A 23703-nucleotide genomic window follows, 5' to 3' on the forward strand; every position below is an offset into this window, starting at 1 on the left:
AAAAACGCTAGGATGAAGACCGTATATGAAAGACACTCGAAAGAATCCGATTTGTGCATCCATGCTCTTAAAGGAATAATTCGTCCAGAAATGTTACTTCCGTCATCATTTGTATGTTTATGTAAATATGCCTGCCAATAACTGTTGTAACTTGCTGTTTTTTGTTGTTGTTTTTTTGCTTTTTGTGTGTTGTGCCTGTGTCAAGTACAAATCAATTGATTCAAAATTTTCTAATTGTATATTTTATTTTATTGTTTTTTCAGAATTCATTGTTATTCATAATGGAATCATTACCAACTACAAAGACCTGAAGAAGTTTCTGGCAAGTAAAACATTTTGACTTCCATCCATGCATCATTCAAAATGTATTTATTCTGTATTTTGACAATTTCTGACCATATGTGTACAGGAGAGTAAAGGTTATGAGTTCGAGTCTGAGACCGACACCGAGACCATCGCCAAGCTGGTGAAGTACATGTATGATAACCGTGAGAGCGATGACATCTCCTTTGCAACCCTTGTGGAGCAAGTCACTCCGCAACTGGTAAACACCTTTCCCAGGGATAAGAATCATGAATAATGAGAACGTTATGGTAATAACGGTCTTCTCTGTGTTAGGAAGGAGCTTTTGCTCTGGTCTTCAAAAGCATTCACTACCCAGGAGAGGCTGTTGTCTCCAGGTAATTTCAACCTGATGTAATCAACAACACCTTTTCGTGCACCATATAGCTCAGAATATTCACAATATGGACTTCGTTCAAAATTTGTATTTTTGACAGAAAAGAAAGTGGAATATGAGGGATAGACTGTTAATTGTTGGATTAATTTTACTTTGTGAATTCTGTTTACAACTGGCTGTTAGGTTTGCTTTTACTGGTACTTCACTGCCTATTCATTCAATTGTTTTAAAAAAAATATGCCTTTTTATTAGCTAATGTTTATTTAGTAAATGCCTGTCATGTATTCTGGTATCACCTAATGTACAATTATCATCATTTAGTATCATATTTCACTATTGGAATCATTATTTCAAATAATCTTCAAAAAAAGTGTTTCGGTTATAATCATGCCAATCAAAAATGAAATGCAGTGGCAAGAAAAATGTATGTGATCGCTTTGGAAGTACTTGCATTTATGTATAAATTTGTCTTAAAATCTGGTTTGATCTTCATCTAAGTTACAAAAATGAACAAACACAATCTGTTTTAACTAATAACACACATTATTGTTCTGTTCTTGTACATATTGAATACATCATGGAAGAAGGATGCGAACCCCTAGGCTAATGATTTAAACAAAAGCTAATTAGAGTCAGGAGTTGGCAAAATTGGCATTCAATTAATGACACTAGATTGGAGGTGTGGGTTAGAGCTACTAAAAAGCGCTCAAACATTTTGAGTGTGCTATTTATAAGAAGCATCTGCTGACGTGGACCAGCCATTGCAAAAAATAGATTTCCGAAACCTACGATTAAGAATTGCTGCTTTGCATAAAGCTGGAAAGGGTTTATAATTGTCTATAAATGGAGATGATTTAGTACTGTGTCTACTCTCCTTAGAAGTGGCCGTCCAGCCAAGATTACTCAAAGGGCACACCACAGAATGCTCCGTTAGGGAAAAAAGAACCCTAAAGTGACAGCTGAAGACATGAAGGAATCATTGGAACTGGTTAACATATTTGTTGATGAGTCTACTATACTGAAAACAATAAACGGGCATGGTGTCTATGGCAGGACACCACAAAAGAAGCCACTTCTTTCCAACAAAAACAATGCCGTGTGCCTGAAGTTTACTAAAGACCACGTTGGCTCCAAAATGCTACTGGAAAAATTTTTTGTGGACCAATGAAACGAAGTTTGAAGTGTTTGGGAAGAACACGCAGCATTGCATATGGTGTAAAATGGGCACCACATACCAACATGATAACATCATCCCAACGGTGAAGTACAGTGAAAGGAGCATCATGATTTAGGGCTGCTTTGCGGTTTCAGGCATGGGCCGCTTATCATCGAGAGGAAAAATTGATTCCCAAGTTTATCAAATATGCTACAGAATAATGTCTGGGTGGCTGTGTGCCAGCTGAAGCTCGGTAGAACTTGGGTGATACAGTAGCACAATGGCTATAAACATCAAGGTAAATTGACCTTTTGGAGTGGCCCAATCAGAGCACAATAGAGATGCTGAGGAATGACCTCAAGAGCGCCATTCACACCAGACATCCAGCAGTAATGTAAGGAAGAATGTGCCAAAATTCCTTCTGAATAATGTGCAGGTCTAATCCGCAGCTACCGGAAACACTTGGTTGAGGTTATTGCTGCTAAAGGAGAATCGACCAGTTATTAAATCCAAGGGTTCACTTACTTTTTCACGGAACTGTGAACATTGAATGTGTTTCAGTAAAGACATGAAAGATTATAATTGTTTGTATGTTGTTACCTTAAGCACATTGTGTTTGTCTGTACTAGTGACTTTGATGAAGATAAGATCACATTTTGACCATTTAATGCAAAAAACTAATTCCAATGGGTTCACATACTTTTTCTTGTCGCTGTATAGTGCTTCTATGATCGAATGAGGTCTGTAGCTCAACCTAGAGTGCTTACAGTATTTGCTGAATTTTGTGAATATAAGCTTTGTTTTAACATTGTTATTGTTCTTCCATTTTTCCTTGTATCAATCCAGGAGGGGAGGTCCATTACTGATAGGCGTTAGAAGTGATCACAAGCTGTCCACAGATCACATCCCCATCCTGTATCGCTCCTGTGAGTTCACACACATGCATACATATACTCTGAGCTGTGGCTGGTTTGAGTCTGACCTGCAACGTGTCCCAATTCCATTCCCCCCCTCTCTCCTCAATTTTCTGGCAATGTCTGCAAATAAGTGTTTCTTTTGTATCTTTAAATATAGCTGTTAAAGACAAAAAGAGCTGTAATACTCTGCCCAGGATGGACCAGGATACGTGTCTATTTCCTGTGGATGAAAAAGCTGTGGAGTACTACTTTGCCTCAGATGCCAGGTCAGTTCTTTTTCTATACCTGCTCATCCGCTTATTATCTTTCCCTGGTCTTTTTCACATTTTCTTAACCCGTTACCTGATGCCAGTACCGTTTCTGTTCTGTGATCAGCCAGTGTTTAGTAATATGAACCACACATGTATTCAGGCACTATAAAAAAAAAACCTTCCCACATTGGTTGATACCTATATGGCCACCTATATTGTTTGTTTAATGTGGTATTATTGTAACACATGGTGTAAAATCTAAAAAGAATTGAGTAGAGTTCAACAGAATACCTGTATAAATGCCTTTTTAAATGACTGTGATTTTAATGTCATGGCAGTGCTGTAATCGAGCACACCAATCGGGTTATCTTCCTCGAGGATGATGATGTTGCCGCAGTTAGCGACGGCCGTCTCTCCATCCATCGGATCAAGCGCACAGCAGGAGACCACCCGGCCCGTGCCATCCAGACCCTACAGATGGAACTGCAGCAGATCATGAAGGGTAAGAACTGATACACATTCGTCTTTTTATTAAATAAAGTCTACTCCATATTGCAGCTTATCATGGCCAATTTATGAAAGGGCTATCTAACTGACACAAAGTAAAGTGACCAACCACAGTAAACTTTTTATGTGATTCTTAGGCCCTGATTTACTAAATGTTCAAACCAGTATGTCTTAATTAGGGTTGCACCAATCTGATACCTGGATTGGTATCGGCTCCGATACTGAAGCTTTTAGACTGATTGTGTATCGGTCGGACGAGCCCGATCAAAATCCGTTACTGTGTGTTAGTCATGTTTGTTACTGTCAAGCTCCAAAAATGACATAAAAGAACCATAAAAACACCATTAAAGTAGTTCATATGATTAATTTGCATATTATTCAGAATGTTTGAATGTTAAAATGAACATTAACCAAGATTAATAAGTACTTGAAAAGATTGTTCGTTGTAGGTTCATGTTAACAAATACACTCTTAATGTTAAGTGCTACCCTCTTTTATTTTTACCATAATTTTTAGGGCTGGGTAAAAATATTGATTTTCTGATGCATCGCAATCTCGATATTAATTCTTAAATCCCAAGATCGATCTTTCACTCTGTGTTATCCCTCTATAATGCAAGAAAATCATTTGCATGTGCAACCAAATCTCATGCTATGCAACTAAAAATATATATGATTATCCACTGGCTAGTAAATGTTCAGATTTAACTCACCAGTGATTTGAGTAGTATAGTAAAGAAGATATGAGCAAAGGTCAGTGGAGAATAGATTTCAACTAGGTACAGTTCACACTGGACATGTTCCTGCATTCAAAAACCGATACCGAGCACAACAGAATGGAGCAAAACAAGGGTCTTGGAAAAACATTTTTCAAATACTTTTAACTCGAGAAGGCGTCTTAAAAATGTGTCCCAACTGTTAAATTCTTTCATGTATTGTGGTGAACCTTAAGCTGGTTTCTCCAGATCTACAGCACAGTGTAAATTCTAGATGCACAGAATGTACACACTTCACCTCTACATGTGTTATTAGAGCAAATGTGTTGCTTGCATTTTCCCATGACCACCTGAGGGCAGTGCAACACATCAGATGTATCTCTCTCTTTTGCTCCTCCTCCATTGTTTCTTTACCCTTCTATCCACTCCTTCCTCTGTATCTTCCCACCTCCCAACATTTCACGGGACCTATTGTGAAAAACCCCATTTCTCATGACCTATATTTGGGGTATAGCAATCTCTCACCAAGGAAAAGTTCCATTTAATAGTGTTAAATTATTTTTGTTAAATTATCAAGTTTTTTGGTCAAAAGATTAGGATTTTTCAATCATGTCTTCTAACACTGGCTTCTCCTGCAAATGCCCTTTTAGATGAGCGCCATTCCAGATGATATATATATATATATATATATTAGTGTTTGTGTATATATAGTGTGTGTGAGTTGTATGTATTTCTTTCAGAAATTTAATCGGATATCTGTTGCTCCAAGTATAATTGAAAAATATCCTCAACATGGAATTTTGAGATTTTATGATGCTTATCACTTAAAAACTCCCATTTGTGCTACACCAGAAGATTCTTTGTGTATGAAACTGGAGTGAAAGGAACTTTTTAAACATTTTCTCCTATGACAGCTTAAAGGAGCAGTATGTAACCATTTTTATGTAATATTCGCCTTTTTTATTGACAACGTGTGAACGGCTTGTACCGCAACTTAAAAAATGAGCCCTTCCCGGACCTCCTAGGTTGCTTAGGTTTCTCATGTGACGGGAACGGATCGCTTTTGCCGAGAAAATCCAAAGGATGTGACGTTTATGCGTGCCCCCCCAAAACATTTATCTACTGAATCCCATCTGGCTAAGCGGGAATGTGATCGTGGTCGAGCGAAAACTAGAGTGAACATCGGCAGGGCATTTAATTGCTGGAGTGGCATTCATTCGGTTTTGGGGGTCCAAACCAACCCTAAATTGGCATTCTTCTTATTGGACAGGCAAGCTTCCATTACTGCAAAGCATGTGAAATATAGTGCCATAAGGATTGATCTGTGTAATTTTAGCTATCTTGATCTTGTCTGCTGACAAATTGCAAGGTACATTGCTTCATAACTTAAAAATAATTTAAACGATTTTCTCTTTATACTAAAAGGCAGTTATACAGGATAAATTTAAGCAAATACGCTGGTTTCTTATTCATAGGGCAACATATGACCTACTACAAAACATACAATAGTACAACATAATAGTGCAACAGTAATCTGTCTGGTATTGTTTGGTAGTATTTAGCTGTATGTGTGTATCAGTATGCTATGTTAGCAGATAAGTTGTTTTAGTTTAGTCTCAAAGTTTGTAGTAAAGCAATCATAACTGTGTAATTTTAATTATGCTACCTCATCTGTCAGCATGATGCCGGTGAATCATATTTAGTTTTGGTCAATGCTTGCTCGGCGTCCCAATGGAGTGTGTGCGCTAGCACGAGCAACAGGTAGCTGGCTGCAGTTCACTTAACGGCCACAGGTGGCATTAATAACAAGGGTTTCTGAATCTTGCAGAAACCGCTATAAGTAAATCATTTGTAGGATGATTTTCCTTGAAGATTGTGAACATTGGATCTGCATCCTGGAAAACCTGGACTTTTGCAATACAGTTTTCCTGTCATGGAAAATTATAAAAATACCTAATTGTCCTGGAAAATATTTTAGTATAGTAAAACTGATTGACTGAGTGTCTCTAACAAGGTTTTTTATACATATAAAAAAAAAAAAGTGGTAATGATCGGGATTTGGAATAGGTGTCAAATGCACTAATTTATATAGTTTTGGTGTATACCAAAAGGAGACAGCTGCGCATTGTGAAACAACAATGGTTGACTGTCATGAAAGAAGCCTGTCATGTACATTCTCTACTCATCTGCTGTCATATTTGCTCTGACAAAATGGTTTGTGTGTTGCTACTGTGCAAAATTTGATTTTTTTTTTTTTTATTCCAACATTGCTGTTATATTTACTAAAAATAAAATGTAAGTTGTAAATTTGAGACCATGACAACGGTTGGACCGCTGATTGTTTTAATAAATGAATTTACACCCTGAGGTGGTGGCGTGGTGATGCGGCCTTTACACCTCAGGATGTGAATAATTATTTTTTTTAAATACAGTAAGTTCTCTTATACTGCGTTTATCACATTAAGGTCCCTATGGTTTCCGTTATGGGAAAACATGAACTAAATCAGTGAATCCAGTCATAAAAATGGCATTTTCTTTTTTTTGTCACGGAATTTCATAGATTTGGGACAAAAATAAATTTTGGAATGCAAATTAATCAAATTTAAAAGTGAAAAATTTAAAAATCCTAGTGTCAAAACAGTCTGACTGAAATGTAAAAACTATATAGTATAATTGCACACCTTAAAAGTCCATTAACCAATCAGAATCAATTATTCAACAGCCCCGTGGTGTAACGGTTTAAATTATATTGTGTTATATACTTGTTATACCATATTGTTATACATAAAAATGCAGTCATCCAAAAGTTACCCAGCACACCTGGTATGTCATAAGAGGATAGTTTGTCATGGTTTACTGCTCACTAACACCATTTTGTCTCTGGTTTGTTTTCTAAAAACAGGGAACTTCAGTTCCTTCATGCAGAAGGAGATCTTTGAGCAGCCAGAGTCTGTGGTCAACACCATGAGAGGAAGAGTCAACTTTGAGAACAACACCGGTGAGCCAGTCTGTACTCTGAGACGTGAAACTAATCATTGCTCCCTTTATGATCTTGAGCTGTTTCACAACACAAAGTTTTAATGACATTACTGGGAATATCTGAATTATCCCAGATTTTTCACTTTTGTACTGGATTTTTTAACTCTTTCCCTGCCAGCGTTTTTAAAAAAAGTTGCCAGCCACCGCCAGGGTTTTTGACGATTTTCAGCTAAAATTTAATGGCCCACAGAATATTTTCTTCCATGAATATATGAAGATGCTATATATCAAAATAAAGATCTGAGCCTCTGCTTTTAGGCAAAAAAACGATTTTATTTTATCTTCATTTGTTCTTTTTTTATTGCCACTTGAACAGAGGTAGGTTTTGTCAAAAACAACATTTCGGACAAAAAGCTGAGAAAAAGGCATTTTTATCAAACAAGTGCTTTAGTATTAGTATGGTGTTCCACTTCACGTTTGAGACGATCGCAGTCTGTTTCTTTGATCGAAGAGTTGCGTACTCTTTCAAAACATGCGCAGGGGTCTTCCTTACCGTATTTCACCTAAAACACGGATACCCAGATAATTCCGTGTTTGGCGGGGAAGCGTTTTTTCATAAAACCCGGAAAATTCCGTGTTTGGCGGGGAAAGAGTTAAAGGGAAAAATGCCATTTCTGTCAGAATTTGCTCACGCTCTCATTGTTCCAAACCCCTTTGACTTTCTCTACTGCGGGAAACACAAAATACGTTATCTAGCAGAATGTCCAAGCTGCACTTTTCCATAAAATAAAGTGAATGGTGACCACAGCTGTCCCCGGTCCCCATCCACTCTTATTGTATGAGAGCAGTTTGGACCTTTAGCGAAATATCTAGATGGCTCAATGGAAGAAAGTCTCATGTGTTTGGAGTGATGTGAGGGTGAGTAAATAATTACAGAATTTTCACTTTCAGGAGAACTACCCCTTAAACCTGTGTGTGTGTGTGTTTTGCAGTGAACTTGGGAGGACTGAAAGATCACATTAAAGAGATCCAGAGGTGTCGAAGGCTCATCTTGATTGCTTGTGGGACCAGTTACCATGCTGGAGTTGCAGTATGTAAATCAAAACATACTAAAATAGACTAAATCTAGCATTTAAAGTTGCCATGTGATGAATTAAATTTCCCTTTTGAAATGAGAGTAAAACGTACTGGAACTTTCAGAACTTCCTCCCCATTCCAAAAAAGTTCTATTGAATCTGTGTTGCGACAATGTATTGCAAATTATTGAAGAATGGGACAAGCCATGTTGGATGCAAAGAAGCCTTAAAGGCACAGCAGTAAAAAGTGTTCCGTTTAATTCTAAATATCAGACAGAGGGGGTAAAATGGTCCTAAAAAAATTAATTATGGTGGGTTTGACTTTATTAATGGGCCACACGAAAAAAAACGTATGACATAATGTTGAATACTGTTTTCAATAGTCCATCTCAAATCAGTGTTCTCATGCACGCTAATGCTGTGACCTAACCAGGCACTATGCAAAGTTTCTAATGTCATGTTGTTTTTAGTCCTCATTGAAAGTGAAACCCCTCAAAAGGGGGCGCTATGTCACGAAAAAAGTTGTATCGTTTGAAAGCTTAGAATCCGAATATCAGCGCCACCTAGAGGTCATGTGGTAGAAATATGAATATGAATATAAAAGTCTTTCAAACAGCATTTATATAGACAACTCGTATATCAAATGAAAGCTTTCATTCTCAGGAATGTGACTGTACAGTTTATTCATCGCTTGTTGCTTCATCTACAGTTTTCCTGACAAACCACTGGGCGGCATCATGATTCTGATTGCCATTTCACTAATTTCTGGTTCTGGTCTCTCTAAGAAACTACCAATTTGAGTGTTCCAGATGGAGAACAACAACCATTTTAAGTGTTTGTTGGAGTAAAAATGAGTTCAGGCACAACTTGTGAAGCAGTTGTTGGCTGTCATAACAACTTGAAGTAGTTAATGATATCAACATAACTAACATCAGGCCATCACTTTGTCATCTACCCACTCCTTAGACTTTGACGGGTGAGGCACTGTTAAATGACGTTCATCGCGACACTGTAATGTATCAGCACAATGAAGCCACATGCTATTTGTTTTTTGCCAATTTTTACTAATTTAATATGCTAAACATTACATTATCCGCTAAAACCATACGCTGATGCGAGTGAAAATTCATTGGTTATGTATCGTGGAACAGTCCCACGTTCAGGAAGATGTGGATGTGATTGTGCCTGTTTAAGACACAGTGTAATTAACAAACCTGGAACACACACACACATCATTTATCATAATTCATGTTGCTTCAATTTCCTCTTTAGACTCGTCAGGTGTTGGAAGAACTGACTGAACTTCCTGTCATGGTGGAGTTAGCCAGTGATTTCCTGGATCGAAACACGCCTGTGTTCCGAGATGACGTGTGCTTTTTCATCAGTCAGTCGGGTCAGTTTGTGTGCCTGTGTATGAAGCTGTGGATTATATATTTGAGGATGAGCATCTGAACTGTGCTGTTTGTGTTCAGGGGAGACCGCAGACAGCCTGATGGCTCTGCGCTACTGTAAGGAGAGAGGCGCCCTGACGGTGGGCATCACCAACACCGTAGGCAGCTCCATCTCCAGAGAAACGGACTGTGGCGTTCATATTAATGCTGGCCCAGAAATTGGAGTGGCTAGCACCAAGGTGGGATTTTGTTTGGTTTATAATTTTTTTTTGTATAAAGTAGTTTCTATGGGTAATTTTCAATGTGCAATCTGTTGATGTTTATCTCGTGCAACCAAAGTTCTCTTTTGGCGCCCCTAGCACAGTCAAATGGTATATATCCTACAGACTTTCAAAACAAAACACTGTTTTTTTAGTGTTATGTAAAGTGATAAATAATAGCAATACAGGGTTTTTCCTCAGCCAGAAACTTTCTTTGGTGGTGACTGACGTATACGTTCATCCAAATGCTCGAAATTGGTTGATTACATAATTTCAATTAATTGATTTGAAATTAGGGTGTTTGGGAAACCGGTTTAGAAAACAGTCATTATTTTGCAGTTCTGTTTGAACTTTTTATTGACAGAAATAGTAGAGGACAAGATAGACAGGGTGAATGGGAACGGGACACGTAACCATATCACCCATATGAGCACCACGGCTCAACATGTCTGGTGCATGTGTGCTATTGACTAAGACACAGCGTGGACCACTACATAGATCTATAAGTCTATGGAAGTCAGTGAAAATTATGTAATGTGGAAAAAGATTTTGCATCATGACAGGTAGGAGCAGGTGATTTATTAAAAATGTTTATGTATATGACTCCAGCTGCAAAAGTCAAGCTAATGCTAACATAAAAGTATCATATACTTGCACTATATTTTCCCTCACCATTTTACCAGTTTCAGGCATCCTCTGTCCCACTCTGTCCTTCCTGTCGCCCTCCTGGAAAGAGGCCATCTGGTACTAAGAGGGGTTAGTTAGTGTAAGCTTTTATCACGTTTGGCATGTTTCATGCAGGACAGCTCCAGTTGATTTACGATAAGGCTTCATTAGGACAGAAATGTGCATGCCTGTAGGCTGAATAAGGTGATATAATTGCTTTAGACTACATGGGGAAATAATGAAGGCTAGCACCCAGGACATCTGCCAAAATCCTGCATTGGTATTTTTGTCCCAATTAAATCAGCTCTTGAAGCAATTGGGCAGGCCAATTGCATTGAGTTTAAATGGTGTTACAGTCTCACTTGGGATGTGCTCCAGGTTTTCAAATCAAATGCAGGGCCCTGTAATTGTGGATTAAGCCCTCATTAGATCTGCAGTTTATTTGTTTATGTATTCTAAAAGTGATTCCCAACCAGGAGAATCTTTCATCCACAGCATCAACTGTTTCTGTTTAAAAGTGACTTCAACAATATATGAGTGAGTTATTTAAACCTTATTTATGGGGATGTGGGGTATATAAGACTACAGAGCGTATAATATATAATGTTTGTTTCGAATAGTTTTTCTATACTAGCTTTTTTGACATTGTAACCGTTCTAACTTAATCAAACAGCTCTTTGATTAAGCAATGTGTCAGGTGGTAGAGCGAGTCGGTTGCCAATCGCAGGGTTGGTGGTTCGATTCCCAGCCCACACGACTCCACATGCCGAAGTGTCCTTGGGCAAGACACTGAACCCCAAGTTGCTCCCAATGGCAGGCTAGCACCTCGCATGGCAACTCTGCCGCCATTTGGTGTAGGAGTGTGAAAGTGTGTGTGGGTGAATGGGACACAGTGTAAATGCTTTGGTAACCATTTACCATAATGCACGTCACAAAATAGACTTGGTTTACCTGTTAATTATTTTCAACAATGTGCTGACTGTTATATTATGTTGGGTAACTTTTACTTGGTGATTTTTGTTCACCAGGCTATTAGGGTTTCTCTTATTGGTCCTGCAATTGTTTTTTTTAACAAATAGGCTATGCATTTATTGGCTTACGTTGATTCCAAAACCGATCAAAGCGGTAATAAACTATCTATTTTTTCTATTTCATAACATCTGCACTATATTTGGTTGGTTTTGTGCTGACCAATAGCTGTTACTCTCAAGAATTAATTTAAGAAAATATTAAGCATTTTGTCTATCTTTATTAGTTGGGTGCATCTATAAACTGGAAAAGGTATCAATGTGTCTTTTTAAAAACAATTTATGGGGTTTAGCTGTCTTTGCCTTGTACCTTTTCGTGTTTTTTTTTGTCCTTTGGTGATCACATGCCTGATCTATTTATCGATATTTTATGACATCCCTAATTACCACATCTGCACAGACAATGTAGCAAATGCACAAATGAACTTAAACAAGTTGCCCGATATGCGTAACTCATGTTGTGAATTGTTGGATTGCTGCACAGTTGCAGGCAGTTGATCTCTATCCACCCATGGCTGCACACCACCAAAATGGTCCCTCAGGGAAACCATTATCTAAACCCACATCCACAACTACTTGGAGTGTTGCACCCCGCAGTTGCCAGATTGCAGCAGGAGTAATTTGGGATATTTAAGTGGGGGTAGAAGACCGCTCTTTGCTGTTTGGGATATGAGTCTTGTAGACGCCAGTGCTGTTTCACCACACATTTTTAAAACATCCTACATGGGGTGTATAAAGTAGGCCTGGGTACATCTGACTTGCAGCATCATAACAGGATGGATGATACAGATGACAGCTTTGCGGTGGGCAATCCCCCAAACCTCTTGTGCATTGTGGCCCTATGAGGTGAGGCCTACATCTGGGAACTTCCCTCTTCTTTATGCAACCCAATTCCAAGGATCTGCCAATCAATAGCCTTTGCAGTCAGCAGTTTTACAGGCAATAGACACCCTCGATCTTTTCAATTCTCTTTGCCAATTCACCAGTTGCCACTCTGGGTGCAGCCTGTTAGCTCATGGCCGTCCCGTCTTACAGCTGCTGCACTTCAGATATGACATATTGCTTGGTTTGCCTGAGTCTGCTGGGATTGCAGTCCTCCCTCTCCCATGAGGCCTCTTCCCTTCCAGCTGTGTTGCTGCTACGGCAAACCTTGGAATCCTCAATGATACCATATGTAAAAAAAATCTTTCAGTGCTCCTCCTAGAGTTCATTGTTTTTCTTATGTCATTATTTTGCAAGTGTCAATTACATCATGCTGCCTGTTGGTGCTTCTGAACTTAAATATTTTCATTAGCCAAGAGGGTGTCCCTCAGGTCTGCGCTTTTGTCACTGACTATCCATTGTTGAATCCATCTCCCGTTCTGCTTCTGTGCATCCAGTAAAATTAAAAGCTTAGGTGACAAATATGCACACTTACCGTATGTCGTCTTAAAAGAGTAATTTTACTTTCCAGAAATTACAACTTAGCCAGTAGTAATTAGACCACGGGCGGGGCCAGAAGGGAGGCATGGATGAGTTTTGCAACGCCAACTCGGACCCCGCTTGCGTACTGGAGTTTAATCTGTATCTTAACCTGTCCATGTCGCTCATGGTCGATAATAATGGTCTACCCGTGGACACATAATTCCACCTCAGTAGACAAACACCTGCCAAAAAATCATGGACATGCCCCTGAATTAGACCCTTTGGACACTCCCACACTGGCCATGTCCCAAATGATGAGCTTAGACCTTGCAGTTGTCCTCAGAGTCCAAACTTCAGTGATGTATTGTTGCATGTACTGTAGTAGGCTGTTGTGTATAGTATAGGTTGGGTACCTGGCCCGAGCCCAATGGGATCCAACCCGGTTTCAAGTAGAGTTTTAAGAGTCAGTTTTTTATGTATAAATTCAGGCTTGTATCAGGGTTCATGTTTGTTTGTTAATTTTAACAAAACTTTGTTTATTGTAAAACCATGGCTGTGAGAATCCATGCATCTGGGTCTATTTGCTCTGAGAAAAAAGTGATTTCTGATTCGTAGTGACTATTTGCACCCAATTGTAAATGGAACCTGCCACACAGAATGGCTATTTGCACCCCAATAGACAAGTGGATACATAGAAATTTACAACAAACTGTGTTGAACGCATCGCTGCAGTAGCGTGGGGCATAATGCCAGTGTGATGTGACTTTTTGTGCGTGCAACCCGCGTTCGAATCCTTTGTCCAACTTTCCGATTCTGTTTCCACTCTTATTTTCTTTAATACTTCTTACAATAATCAATAAAAATTCATACAAGGGTAGTTTTACTATAGTAATATTTGCAGTAATCATGTTTTTTGTGGAAACCATCGTTTTGATGCAATTAACCATGATCAGTGTTGGGGAGTAATCATTGGTATTTAGAATACAGTTACATTCAAAAGGTATTTTGATTACTGAAGAGATTACTTTGCATTTTATTGTAATTATTTCATTTAATATTTAGTCCTTTTTAGATTGAAAACATTTATACATATAAATGATGTGATCCAAATTGTCAGCTTTTTGCTAAGCTAAAATGCTATTTCTATTCATTTACATGCACGTTACCAGACACGATCATATTTTTTTTAATCAAGAAAATTCATGTTGGATTATATATATATATATATATTTTTTTCTAGTAAGAACTTTTGATATTAGGGCAAAAATCATATTCTTGATGATAATTATTGTATTGTTTTCCTTAAAACAAGATCAATTTGATTGATCTTGTTTCAGAAACAACACTGCATAAGATATTTCAGTTTTTCAGAAAATGTATTTTTAACATGTGTTTTTTGTCTTACTGTACTGACAGTTTTTGTAGTCAAAACAAGTGGAAAAAATTTACAAGTGCTGAAGAAGTAATCCAAAGTATTTAGAATACATTACTGACCTTGAATAATCTAACAGAATACGTTACAAATGACATTTTACAGCTTGTAATCTGTAGTGGAATATATTTCAAAAGTAACCATCCCAACCCTGACCATGGTGTTACTTCAGTAATATTGTGTTAATATAGGCCTAGTAACCAAGTTTAACTTTGTGGTTACTATGATTTTACTACAAAATACCATGGTGATACTATGGTTACTGTAGTAAAACCATGTTTAATATTAGTAAAGGAATCGGTTGGTGGAGTCTATGGGACTCACTAAACACAATAAGCGTGCTGCAGTGATGCCCCTATACTGTATGTAAGTATTTAAATTGGGGTGCAAATATTATCCACTGTTATTTGTACCAGTGTTGGGGTGCAAATAATATTTGCCACTAATTGCACTGGGTTGTAAATAGAATCTACCTTTTATTTGCACCTGGATGGAAATAGCATCTGCCTTTCTGATTTGGCTTAGGTTTGGTAAAGTTGACTGAACCAGTGAGGTCACAGGGTCTGGACCAGGAAATGACAAATGGGACACCCTATGGTCTCTTGCATAAGGGCTGGGTAAAAATAGAGATTTTCTGATGCATCTTAATTTGATCCCAAGATGGATCTATGTACTATAGTGCGAGTAAATCTCTCTTGTATGCAACGATGGATGCCATCCATCCATTTGATATTTAATTGTCTTTTATTACCCTTTTCTGTTTTTTACCCTCATTTCTAGATCAAAGACTACAACACTTTTTTTTTTATTCTGCTCCACTAAAACATGAATGCAATGTAATATGTAGAATTTTGAAGACATCATGTTTATTGATTGAATACATTGATTTAATTAAAAGCTAAAAGCTGATCAAAATGATTAAACCAATGATCAAATTAATATTTTGGTAATTTACCCATTTAGATTGTCCTGTGTAATTAAAAACATTAGCTGAGAAAGAATTTCTATCAGATGTTAGAAAAATTGACATTATGACCCAAATGTATCAGAATCAAAATCCGAACTGAATTGAGAGCTTGTAAATCGAAATTGAACCACATTAGGGAAAAGCTAGCCCTGTCGTGGACACTTACAAATGAAGACTACAAGACCGCAAGAGGGTCTTGGTCACCAAGCATTGGAGTGGTGGTAGATTGGTTAAAAATACAAAGGTTGCTGGTTCAAGAGTATCTTGCGGTTTACTGAGATCCTAATCTGTCAATCCTATCACCATCACACTCTTAAACAAGTTGCTTTGCTGCAGGATTGCTGCAGGTACGCTCCCTGCAGGTCAAATACAAAGTCTTTGCAAGTAATATGTGACACAGAAATGTCTTGGGATCAGCTATCATAAGGGAGTGACTGACAGGGTGGTTGTCTGGTCTTTTGCTCCTCCAGCATCACTGGAAGTTATTAATGTAAATTTACAGAACTGTGGATGAGCCAGAGCATGCTGTCAAACTTCCTGAGTGCTTCCTAAATGTGCTTCATATTTGGCTGAGAATGGCTTTTAATATGATTTCAAGGATGATGGCATATCGCTGGATTAGATTTAGACACGTAATATGGCAACGTATGTGTTAAGGAATGCCTTCAAGATTAGTTACGAGCCATGGAGACTTTTGGATCAAAGGTGTTTGAGTGGGAGGGGAACGAAGAGAGAAATAGGAAGCAGATAGAGAGGTATTAACTGTAGTTTTGTATTTCACTGTCCCTTTTTAGAAAGTCATTCAATCAAAAACATTTTGGCCGTCTTTTTTAAATTTCCCACTTTGAAATCCCTTAAATTTCAGTTGGCCTGGTGTAGAATGTGGACCATAAAGATGCCCATTGTTCGAATGAACCCTGCAGTTGGGTTCAAATGGCCGAAATATGACGCAAGTGACTACATTAGCATGTTTATTTGTTTTGAGATGGATATTTCAAGTAATTTGATTAATTGTTTTATCCACAAACATAAAGCTGATTTGATGCTTTTAAATGGACAGGGAAAATAAATTGGCGAGATCTGCTGTGCTCTGCCATTTCTTTGAGAAAAGGAACGCTGCTTGATTACGCAACGACACTCTGGTGGTGGAAATGGGGTCCATAAAGAACTTTTTTCTTTTTTTTGTTCAAGGAATATCTCTTATCAGTAACCATAGAAGTAAACTCAACTAAGCTGATTTTTTGGTGTTTTTTTTGTGTGTGTTGCAGGCATATACGAGTCAGTTTGTTGCTCTCATCATGTTTGCCCTGTTGATGTGTGACGACAGAATCTCCATGCAGCCACGGAGACGAGAAATCATCCAAGGCCTCAAAGTTCTGCCAGGTAAATACACATACAGCTTGGTTAAATTCTTAACCCAAATAAAATGTATACTATTGGTGATACACCTGCAGCTGTGTATGCACCTTGACTGACCTGAGAAAAATTTTCCCTGAAAATATTTCATCAATGTCTGTCGGCTGAATAGTTTATTGTCCAAATGGTTTAGCAAAACAATTCCGATTTGTTCGGAAGACACTTTCACAAAATATTTGGTGTGGTTTCTCACTCAGTGAAATGGTATCGGAATACTCAAGAACACAGGGAACAAATGTTGAAGTGGATATGTACCTTCAATCAACTGAAACAAAGGTTACTAGGGGCGACCATTGTACGACTATTGATTTTAGTTATTGATTTCAACTAGTGATCCCATTAGCTGAGTCGAATTTGTTACTGTAGAGGGTACTGTAGCATCTCTGTCATCTTTACCATAGTAAATTTGAGCCACTATGCCCTTTTAGTGCAGAGCCATCTGCCTTCACACCCACTGGCGAGTTTCCGAAACGTAGGATCGCTTGGAAAGTGTCATTTATATTTGTGAGTAAAGTGAGATATGATTGGATGTTTCAGTAATATTCAGGATAGCGCTACCTGATTGGTCAAAGGAATGTTAACCCAACCCTTAAACCTAACTCTAACAAATCAGGTAGAGATTTTCTCATTAATATGAATGAGTCTTCCCTTGTCTTCCTATGTTTTGGAAATTCGCCACCCCCTGTATTTTCTACAGACGCATTTTGTAAGTCACTAGTCGACTAAAGGCTGACGGTGTCTACTACATTATTTATAGTTGACCAGTCAATGCAACCCTACTTACTAGATACACTAATACACATACTCAAGAAATTAAAGAAGTACTTCTCTCAAAGTCACTTGAATTGAATGCTTTAGTGTTGTTTTTGCAAAAAAAAAAAAAGAAAATATCCTGAAGACGACATCATAGTTCAGGCAGAGAGCTCCGGGTGTGCATGTGGACCTGTGTATGCAAATGCAGGGCAGCAGGGACAGATTGCCCCGTCCAGCTCTGTCAGTCACTGTTGGAAGACTTCATTGGAATGCAAGTGTCTGCCGAGGCACCCCTCCTCCCTCAGTCTTTCTCCAGTTCTTGCTTTCAGCCTCGTTCTCTCTGGAGTTTTAAAGCTGCATCGAAGCCAATGAGGTCAGGAATGTGTTGGCAGCCAGTTGCGTAACTTCGTCATGCACTCCAGTACACTGTTGAAACTAAATGAAAATCTGCTGATTCTATCATTATATAATTACCAGAACAGCAATGCAAACATTAGAGTGTTTAGGCTGAAACATACTCAAGTACGGGAGTGTAAATGCTAGCTACGCAAGCTTGATTTTACTCTTAATTGTGTTCTGAAATTTCAGAAAGCCTAGATTAGTTTTCAGTTAGTTTTAGGATAGATGGCAGAAATGGTACAGACATTTGAAGGCAAGTTTATCGCCACCTGATTATTGAGGGTTACCGTCACCGGATCACAAGTATGTACATTATATACAACAAGCATTTCCCTTTTTTCTTTGTGTACTTTCTTGCCTTTTTCCAGCATTTGTCCCTTTATTTCAGCAGAAATAGCTTTTGAGACTCGGATCTCAACACATCCTGGAATAATACATAATGTTCAGCCAATAGTTTTCTGGAATTGGCGTCCATATCAGTTCATGATACCCAATTAACAATCAACTCTTTTGACCCTAGCATTTCTCAGTCAATCTCTCTCTTTAACTCTCTCTCACTAGATCTGATCAAGGATGTGTTGAGTCTGGATGAGGAGATTCAGAAGTTGGCGACTGAGCTCTATCAGCAGAAGAGTGTTTTGATCATGGGCCGAGGCTTCCACTATGCCACCTGTCTGGAAGGAGCTTTGGTTAGTCCACTTACACTCATCTTCCCTTTCTCCTCCTTTTCTTCTTCAACCATTTTCCCCACTCTCTGTCTGGCCTTTCCTTCTCAAAACATCTCACTTCCTCTTAAAGTAATAGTCAAAATGAGAATTTTGTTCATTTTTGTTGAATTTTGTTCATTTCCTAACCCTAACCCTTGTCTTTTTCCAAACTTGTAGATTTTCTTTGTTCCACGGAACACAAAAGATGTTTTGCAGACTGTCCAAGTTGCTTTTTCCATACAACAATAGCTTTGTGTATAGAAACAGAGTCTTCCTTTCCGCCGTAGCTCTCAAATCTCATTTGCGTTTAATTCAAACATGGCACCTCAAGACGCATCATGTCCAAGTTTGATGTAAAATGTTGTTGGTTGTCCCATGTCTCCTGACCAATCATCACTGACGTCAAACCTGTTTTGATGGACTGTTTGAATTGAAGTCAAGAGTGAGATTTGTGAGCAATGCTGAAGTTAGCCAATCACAATGTCATTTACACATACAATTCTTAAAGGTTCAGTGGTTAAAACCTGTAAACAAATTACAGCTGTTTTTAGTTCACCCAAAAATGAAAATGACTCACCCTTATGCCATCCTGGATGTGTTTGAATTTATTTATTTAGCAGAACACAAATAAAGATTTTTAGAAGAATCTCTCAGCTATTTTGGTCCATACAATGTAAGTGAATGGGGAAATATTTGAAGCTCCAAAAGTAAGTCAGCAAAAAAGTAATCCATAGAACTCCAATGTCTTCAGAAGTGATATGATTGGTGTGGGTGTGAAACAGATAAATATTTAAGTCAATTTTTACATAAATTCTCAGTCAATCTCCACTTTAACTTTCACATTCTTCTTGCATATCGCCCCCCTACTGGGCAAGGAGAAGAATTTCTATCAGAAAAGGACTTAAATATTGATCTGTTTCTCACCCACACCAATCATATCACTTCTGAAGACATGGATTTAATCACTGGAGTCTTATGGATTACCTTTATGCTGGCTTTGTGCTTTTTGGTGTGTCCAAATTTTGGCACACTTTCACTTGCATTGTAAGGACCTACGGAGCTGAAATATTCTTCTGAAAATCTTAATTTGTGTTCTACAGAAGAAAGATAGTCAATACCCATCTGGGATGGCATGAGGATGAGTAAATAATGAAACAATTTACCTTTTTGGGGTGAAAAGAGTCTTCCAGGAAGCCCTCTATATCTGTCTGATTAGTAATTTATTCTAACTGATTCAATGATTCTACAGCAAGGTCTTAGCAGGAGTGCAAGAATGAAAATAGGAAACTGATGTACTGTAGTTGTATAGAAGTTTTGCCTTTCTGAGCTCATCTAACATGACTGAAAATAAACAGAGGAAGCAATTTGGCCATGTTGGTTAAGACATTTCAATGGGGTTGACGTCATTAGCCAACTCTGACCGCAAACATATACATCTAAAACACAAATGTATTTTCTAGACTGTTTATTCTGTAATTATTTAACATGCAGATTTACAAAAGTCTGCAGTGTTTTGCATGGGTTTCCGTTTGGTCAATCTTTCCTGGTAGATTTATGAAGCTGTGGTTTGTGTCCTTTAGAAAATTAAAGAGATCACATACATGCATTCAGAGGGGATTTTGGCTGGAGAGCTGAAGCATGGGCCTCTGGCTCTGGTGGACAAACTCATGCCTGTCATCATGATCATAATGAGAGACCACACATACAACAAGTGCCAAAATGCACTGCAGCAGGTGGTGGCAAGACAGGTGAGAGCCATATAAACACACACATTTTTGACCAACATTGCCCATAACAATATCCCTACTGATAACAGTAACCACTTTATAATAGGTGTCTTTAACTACTATGTACTTAAGAATTTGATCAAATGTACTTAATTACATGCATGTTGTTACATTTTAAGTGCATTTAAATACACCTGTAGTGACACTGTTAACCTCAACGCTATCCTAAACCTACCCTATCTTTTGCAAAACAACATGTAGTTACACAATATGTATTTTTATGTTAGTACATAGTAGTAAAAGAAGCCTAATATAAAATGGGACCAAAAAAAGTTTGTGCCCTCCATGATTTCCCTGTATTCATGAGAACATTGTTGTGTTGTTGTAGGGGCGTCCCATTGTGATCTGTGATAAGGACGACTATGAGACCATAAAAAGCTCCAGTCGCACCATTAAAGTGCCTCATTGTGTGGACTGCCTTCAGGGAGTTCTCAGCGTCATCCCTCTACAACTGCTCTCCTTCCACCTCGCTGTCCTTCGTGGATTCGACGTGAGTCCATCTCACTCTTACACTTATGATTTTATCTTCCTGTCACTCTTTTCATTTCTACCCAGCATGTGGAAGATCTTTGGTAACATTAAACCTCATAAGTCTTCTTGAGATATTCTGGTTTCAATACAGTTAAGCTTTATGGACAACATTTGTGACGTGCTTCATCCCTCAATTAAAAAATTATCAAAAATCATGAATACATTAAGGCCTTTATAATGGAATTCTATGAGGCAAGGCATTGCACTGGGATAAAAGTTAAAGTGTCATCAAACCTCCAATTTTAGCACAGTTCAGTTTTTAGCACAGTTTCAAATATGCCAGGGAAAGTGGGCATGGTCAGCGGTGCGGTGGGGTGGGGGTGGGGGGGTGGGGGCAAACTGTCTGTCTGATTCACTAATGCAGTTAACAGCTGCAAAGATTCTCACAATTGCTTGTAACAAAAATGCACAAGCTCACAATTCATAACTTTTTGAGTTTGGCAGTTACTGTGCTAAAATAACTATTTAAGAGTCTATGATTGGATCATTATTGCAGTGATTAATATGTTTTAGCTGGCAACAGTTCTTTTAATCCTAACTGACGCAGTGTGTAGCTTCTCATTTCTTAAACAACCATGTCAGAAGATGTATCCTGTGGTCGTGGAAAAGATGTTACTGTGTTTCAGAAGGGGCAATTTATGGGCCTGCGCTCGTGACACTTGTATGTCACCTTTTGAAATTCAAATTTGACAGTCGAATGTAACATAAGGAAGGCGCAATTTAAAGATTTATTTTATCTCGCCATGTTCATATGATGCTGTGTAAATGTCACCGATTCTGTCTTGACTAAACTGATTTGGATTTGATAAATTCTGACATTTTAAGTCTTATGTTCATGCAATACTGTCAATGAGAAGATTTCAACTGTATGATAACCCATCCATATTAAAACAGAGGTATAATTTGAAACAGTTACATCCCTACTTGTTAGTGAGGCTAATCGGTAAACACTACTTCAATTTGCTAGGGAGCATAAAGATTGGACTGTGGAGCAATGCTTCAGTCAGTCATGTAGGGTGCGCCCCAGCACGACGGAAAACAAGACTAGGCGCCGACTGCAAGTCATGTAGTGTGCAATCCCTACATTATTTCTGTTGCGCTCCATCCGAAGTTCTATTTTGAAGCGTTTACGTTCTACCTTGCCATTGGTATACTGTGCAACATTATGTTAACACGGGACTGTCTGTTGAAGTGTTTCTTTTCTCAAGATCCAGCATAGCTGAATGAAACCGAATGGCTTCTCCTCTACTCGAGTTTTAACTTGACACTGCATCTTTTAAAAGTGGTTAGATACATGGCAGTGGTCAAAGATGTCTGTCTAGTGCATGTTTATATACAAAAATAATAAAAAATAGTCCAGATGGGTCCCCTTTGGTGTTCAGGAATAGTTAGGCCACACTAGGCCTGTTTGTCCACCTCTCTCGAACGGAGTGCCAGTGGGCGGGGCCAAGGGTGCAGTGAAAAATGTTGTGGGATGTGTATAAACAAATGAGCAATGTCTCGTGACATCACGAACACACAGATTTAAAAAATGAGACGTTTCAGCAGGGTGGTAACTATAAATGCTCTTTAAACTGGGTAGACTGTTTTGAGTTCTGAAATTTAAAGTATGTATTTATAGTACAGTTACCACTTATGTGTCTAAATATCAAGGAAAATTTGATTCTCCATTACATGACCCCTTTAAATATAAGTAATATTTAAGTGAAAATGTCTTATTTAGTTTCTCATCCCTTTTGACACCCCTAATGCTGTCCATAGAGCTTAACTTTTCTTAAACCCCAAACTTTCTCTTAAACAACTTCTTAGAATGTAACATTTTTGTTATTTGTATTAATTATTTTCTACCATTTTACACAGGTTGATTGCCCAAGAAACCTGGCCAAATCAGTGACCGTAGAGTAAACACTTCCCGACTGATGCCCTAAAACACACACACACACACACACACACACACACACACACACACACACACACACACACACACACACACACACACACAAGTGCAGACTATCAAAGACATGAAGACAATTGGACATTCTTTCCAGTTTTCTATATGCCAGCTTTCATAATATGAAAGAATTTGAAGTGATTCTCTCTATAACTGTATCTCTCCTCAAATCCTGATTAGCATCATTTCATTGCTTTTGACTGGATTGTGTTTTTGTTTGTGATGGCGTGGTATGGGCTGGCTGTACTGTATATTAGCTGCCCTGGATGTCACATGGTACGTCCTATAACATGTTTGTCCTATAGCTGTTTACAGTTTGATCTGTTCATATTTGTTTGGCCCAGAATGACCTGTAGATGGCTCACATCAAATACACAAGTGCGTTTTGTGTAGCAAAGTTGATGTGCCAGTTTGCGTTTAGCAAAATAAGTGAACTCAAAACAAAGCCATCTCATGAAACCGTATCTCCATTAGATTCTTTCCTTAAGGAATAAAGAAAGAAAGAAAGAAAACAAATTCCAGTCTTGTGGCACTCCTTGAAGCAGTGCTTAGTGATAGTGTACACAGTTGTTTATTTGCTGCTATTTAAGGGGAAGATCTTGTTACTGATTACTAGCATATTTCTCTTGTCCTGGAATTACCTCTGATTATCTGAAATATTATATACACAGAGATTTCCAGTTTCCAAAGTTGACCGTAGCGCATACAGTGGCCTTTAAAATGATGATGTA

At 38.3% G+C, this 23703-nt stretch overlaps 1 protein-coding gene across 1 annotated transcript in view; it reads left to right on the plus strand.

Annotated features, from left to right (window-relative positions):
* Nucleotides 1–23024, plus strand: part of LOC127620709 (glutamine--fructose-6-phosphate aminotransferase [isomerizing] 1) — a 30472-nt gene extending 7448 nt beyond the window's left edge. Inside the window, exons 5-19 of the mRNA XM_052093905.1 lie at nt 264–322; nt 410–544; nt 619–680; nt 2682–2761; nt 2910–3018; nt 3342–3505; nt 7128–7223; nt 8197–8294; nt 9553–9673; nt 9753–9910; nt 16697–16811; nt 18558–18685; nt 20284–20451; nt 20819–20980; nt 22882–23024. Coding sequence (XP_051949865.1) covers nt 264–322; nt 410–544; nt 619–680; nt 2682–2761; nt 2910–3018; nt 3342–3505; nt 7128–7223; nt 8197–8294; nt 9553–9673; nt 9753–9910; nt 16697–16811; nt 18558–18685; nt 20284–20451; nt 20819–20980; nt 22882–22926 — 1700 coding nt within the window. The 3' untranslated portion in view covers nt 22927–23024. The remainder of the gene's footprint in view (nt 1–263; nt 323–409; nt 545–618; nt 681–2681; nt 2762–2909; nt 3019–3341; nt 3506–7127; nt 7224–8196; nt 8295–9552; nt 9674–9752; nt 9911–16696; nt 16812–18557; nt 18686–20283; nt 20452–20818; nt 20981–22881) is intronic.
* Nucleotides 23025–23703: the final 679 nt, after the last annotated feature.

The sequence above is a fragment of the Xyrauchen texanus genome, chromosome 27, assembly GCF_025860055.1.
Source record: "Xyrauchen texanus isolate HMW12.3.18 chromosome 27, RBS_HiC_50CHRs, whole genome shotgun sequence".
Classification (NCBI taxonomy): domain Eukaryota; kingdom Metazoa; phylum Chordata; class Actinopteri; order Cypriniformes; family Catostomidae; genus Xyrauchen; species Xyrauchen texanus.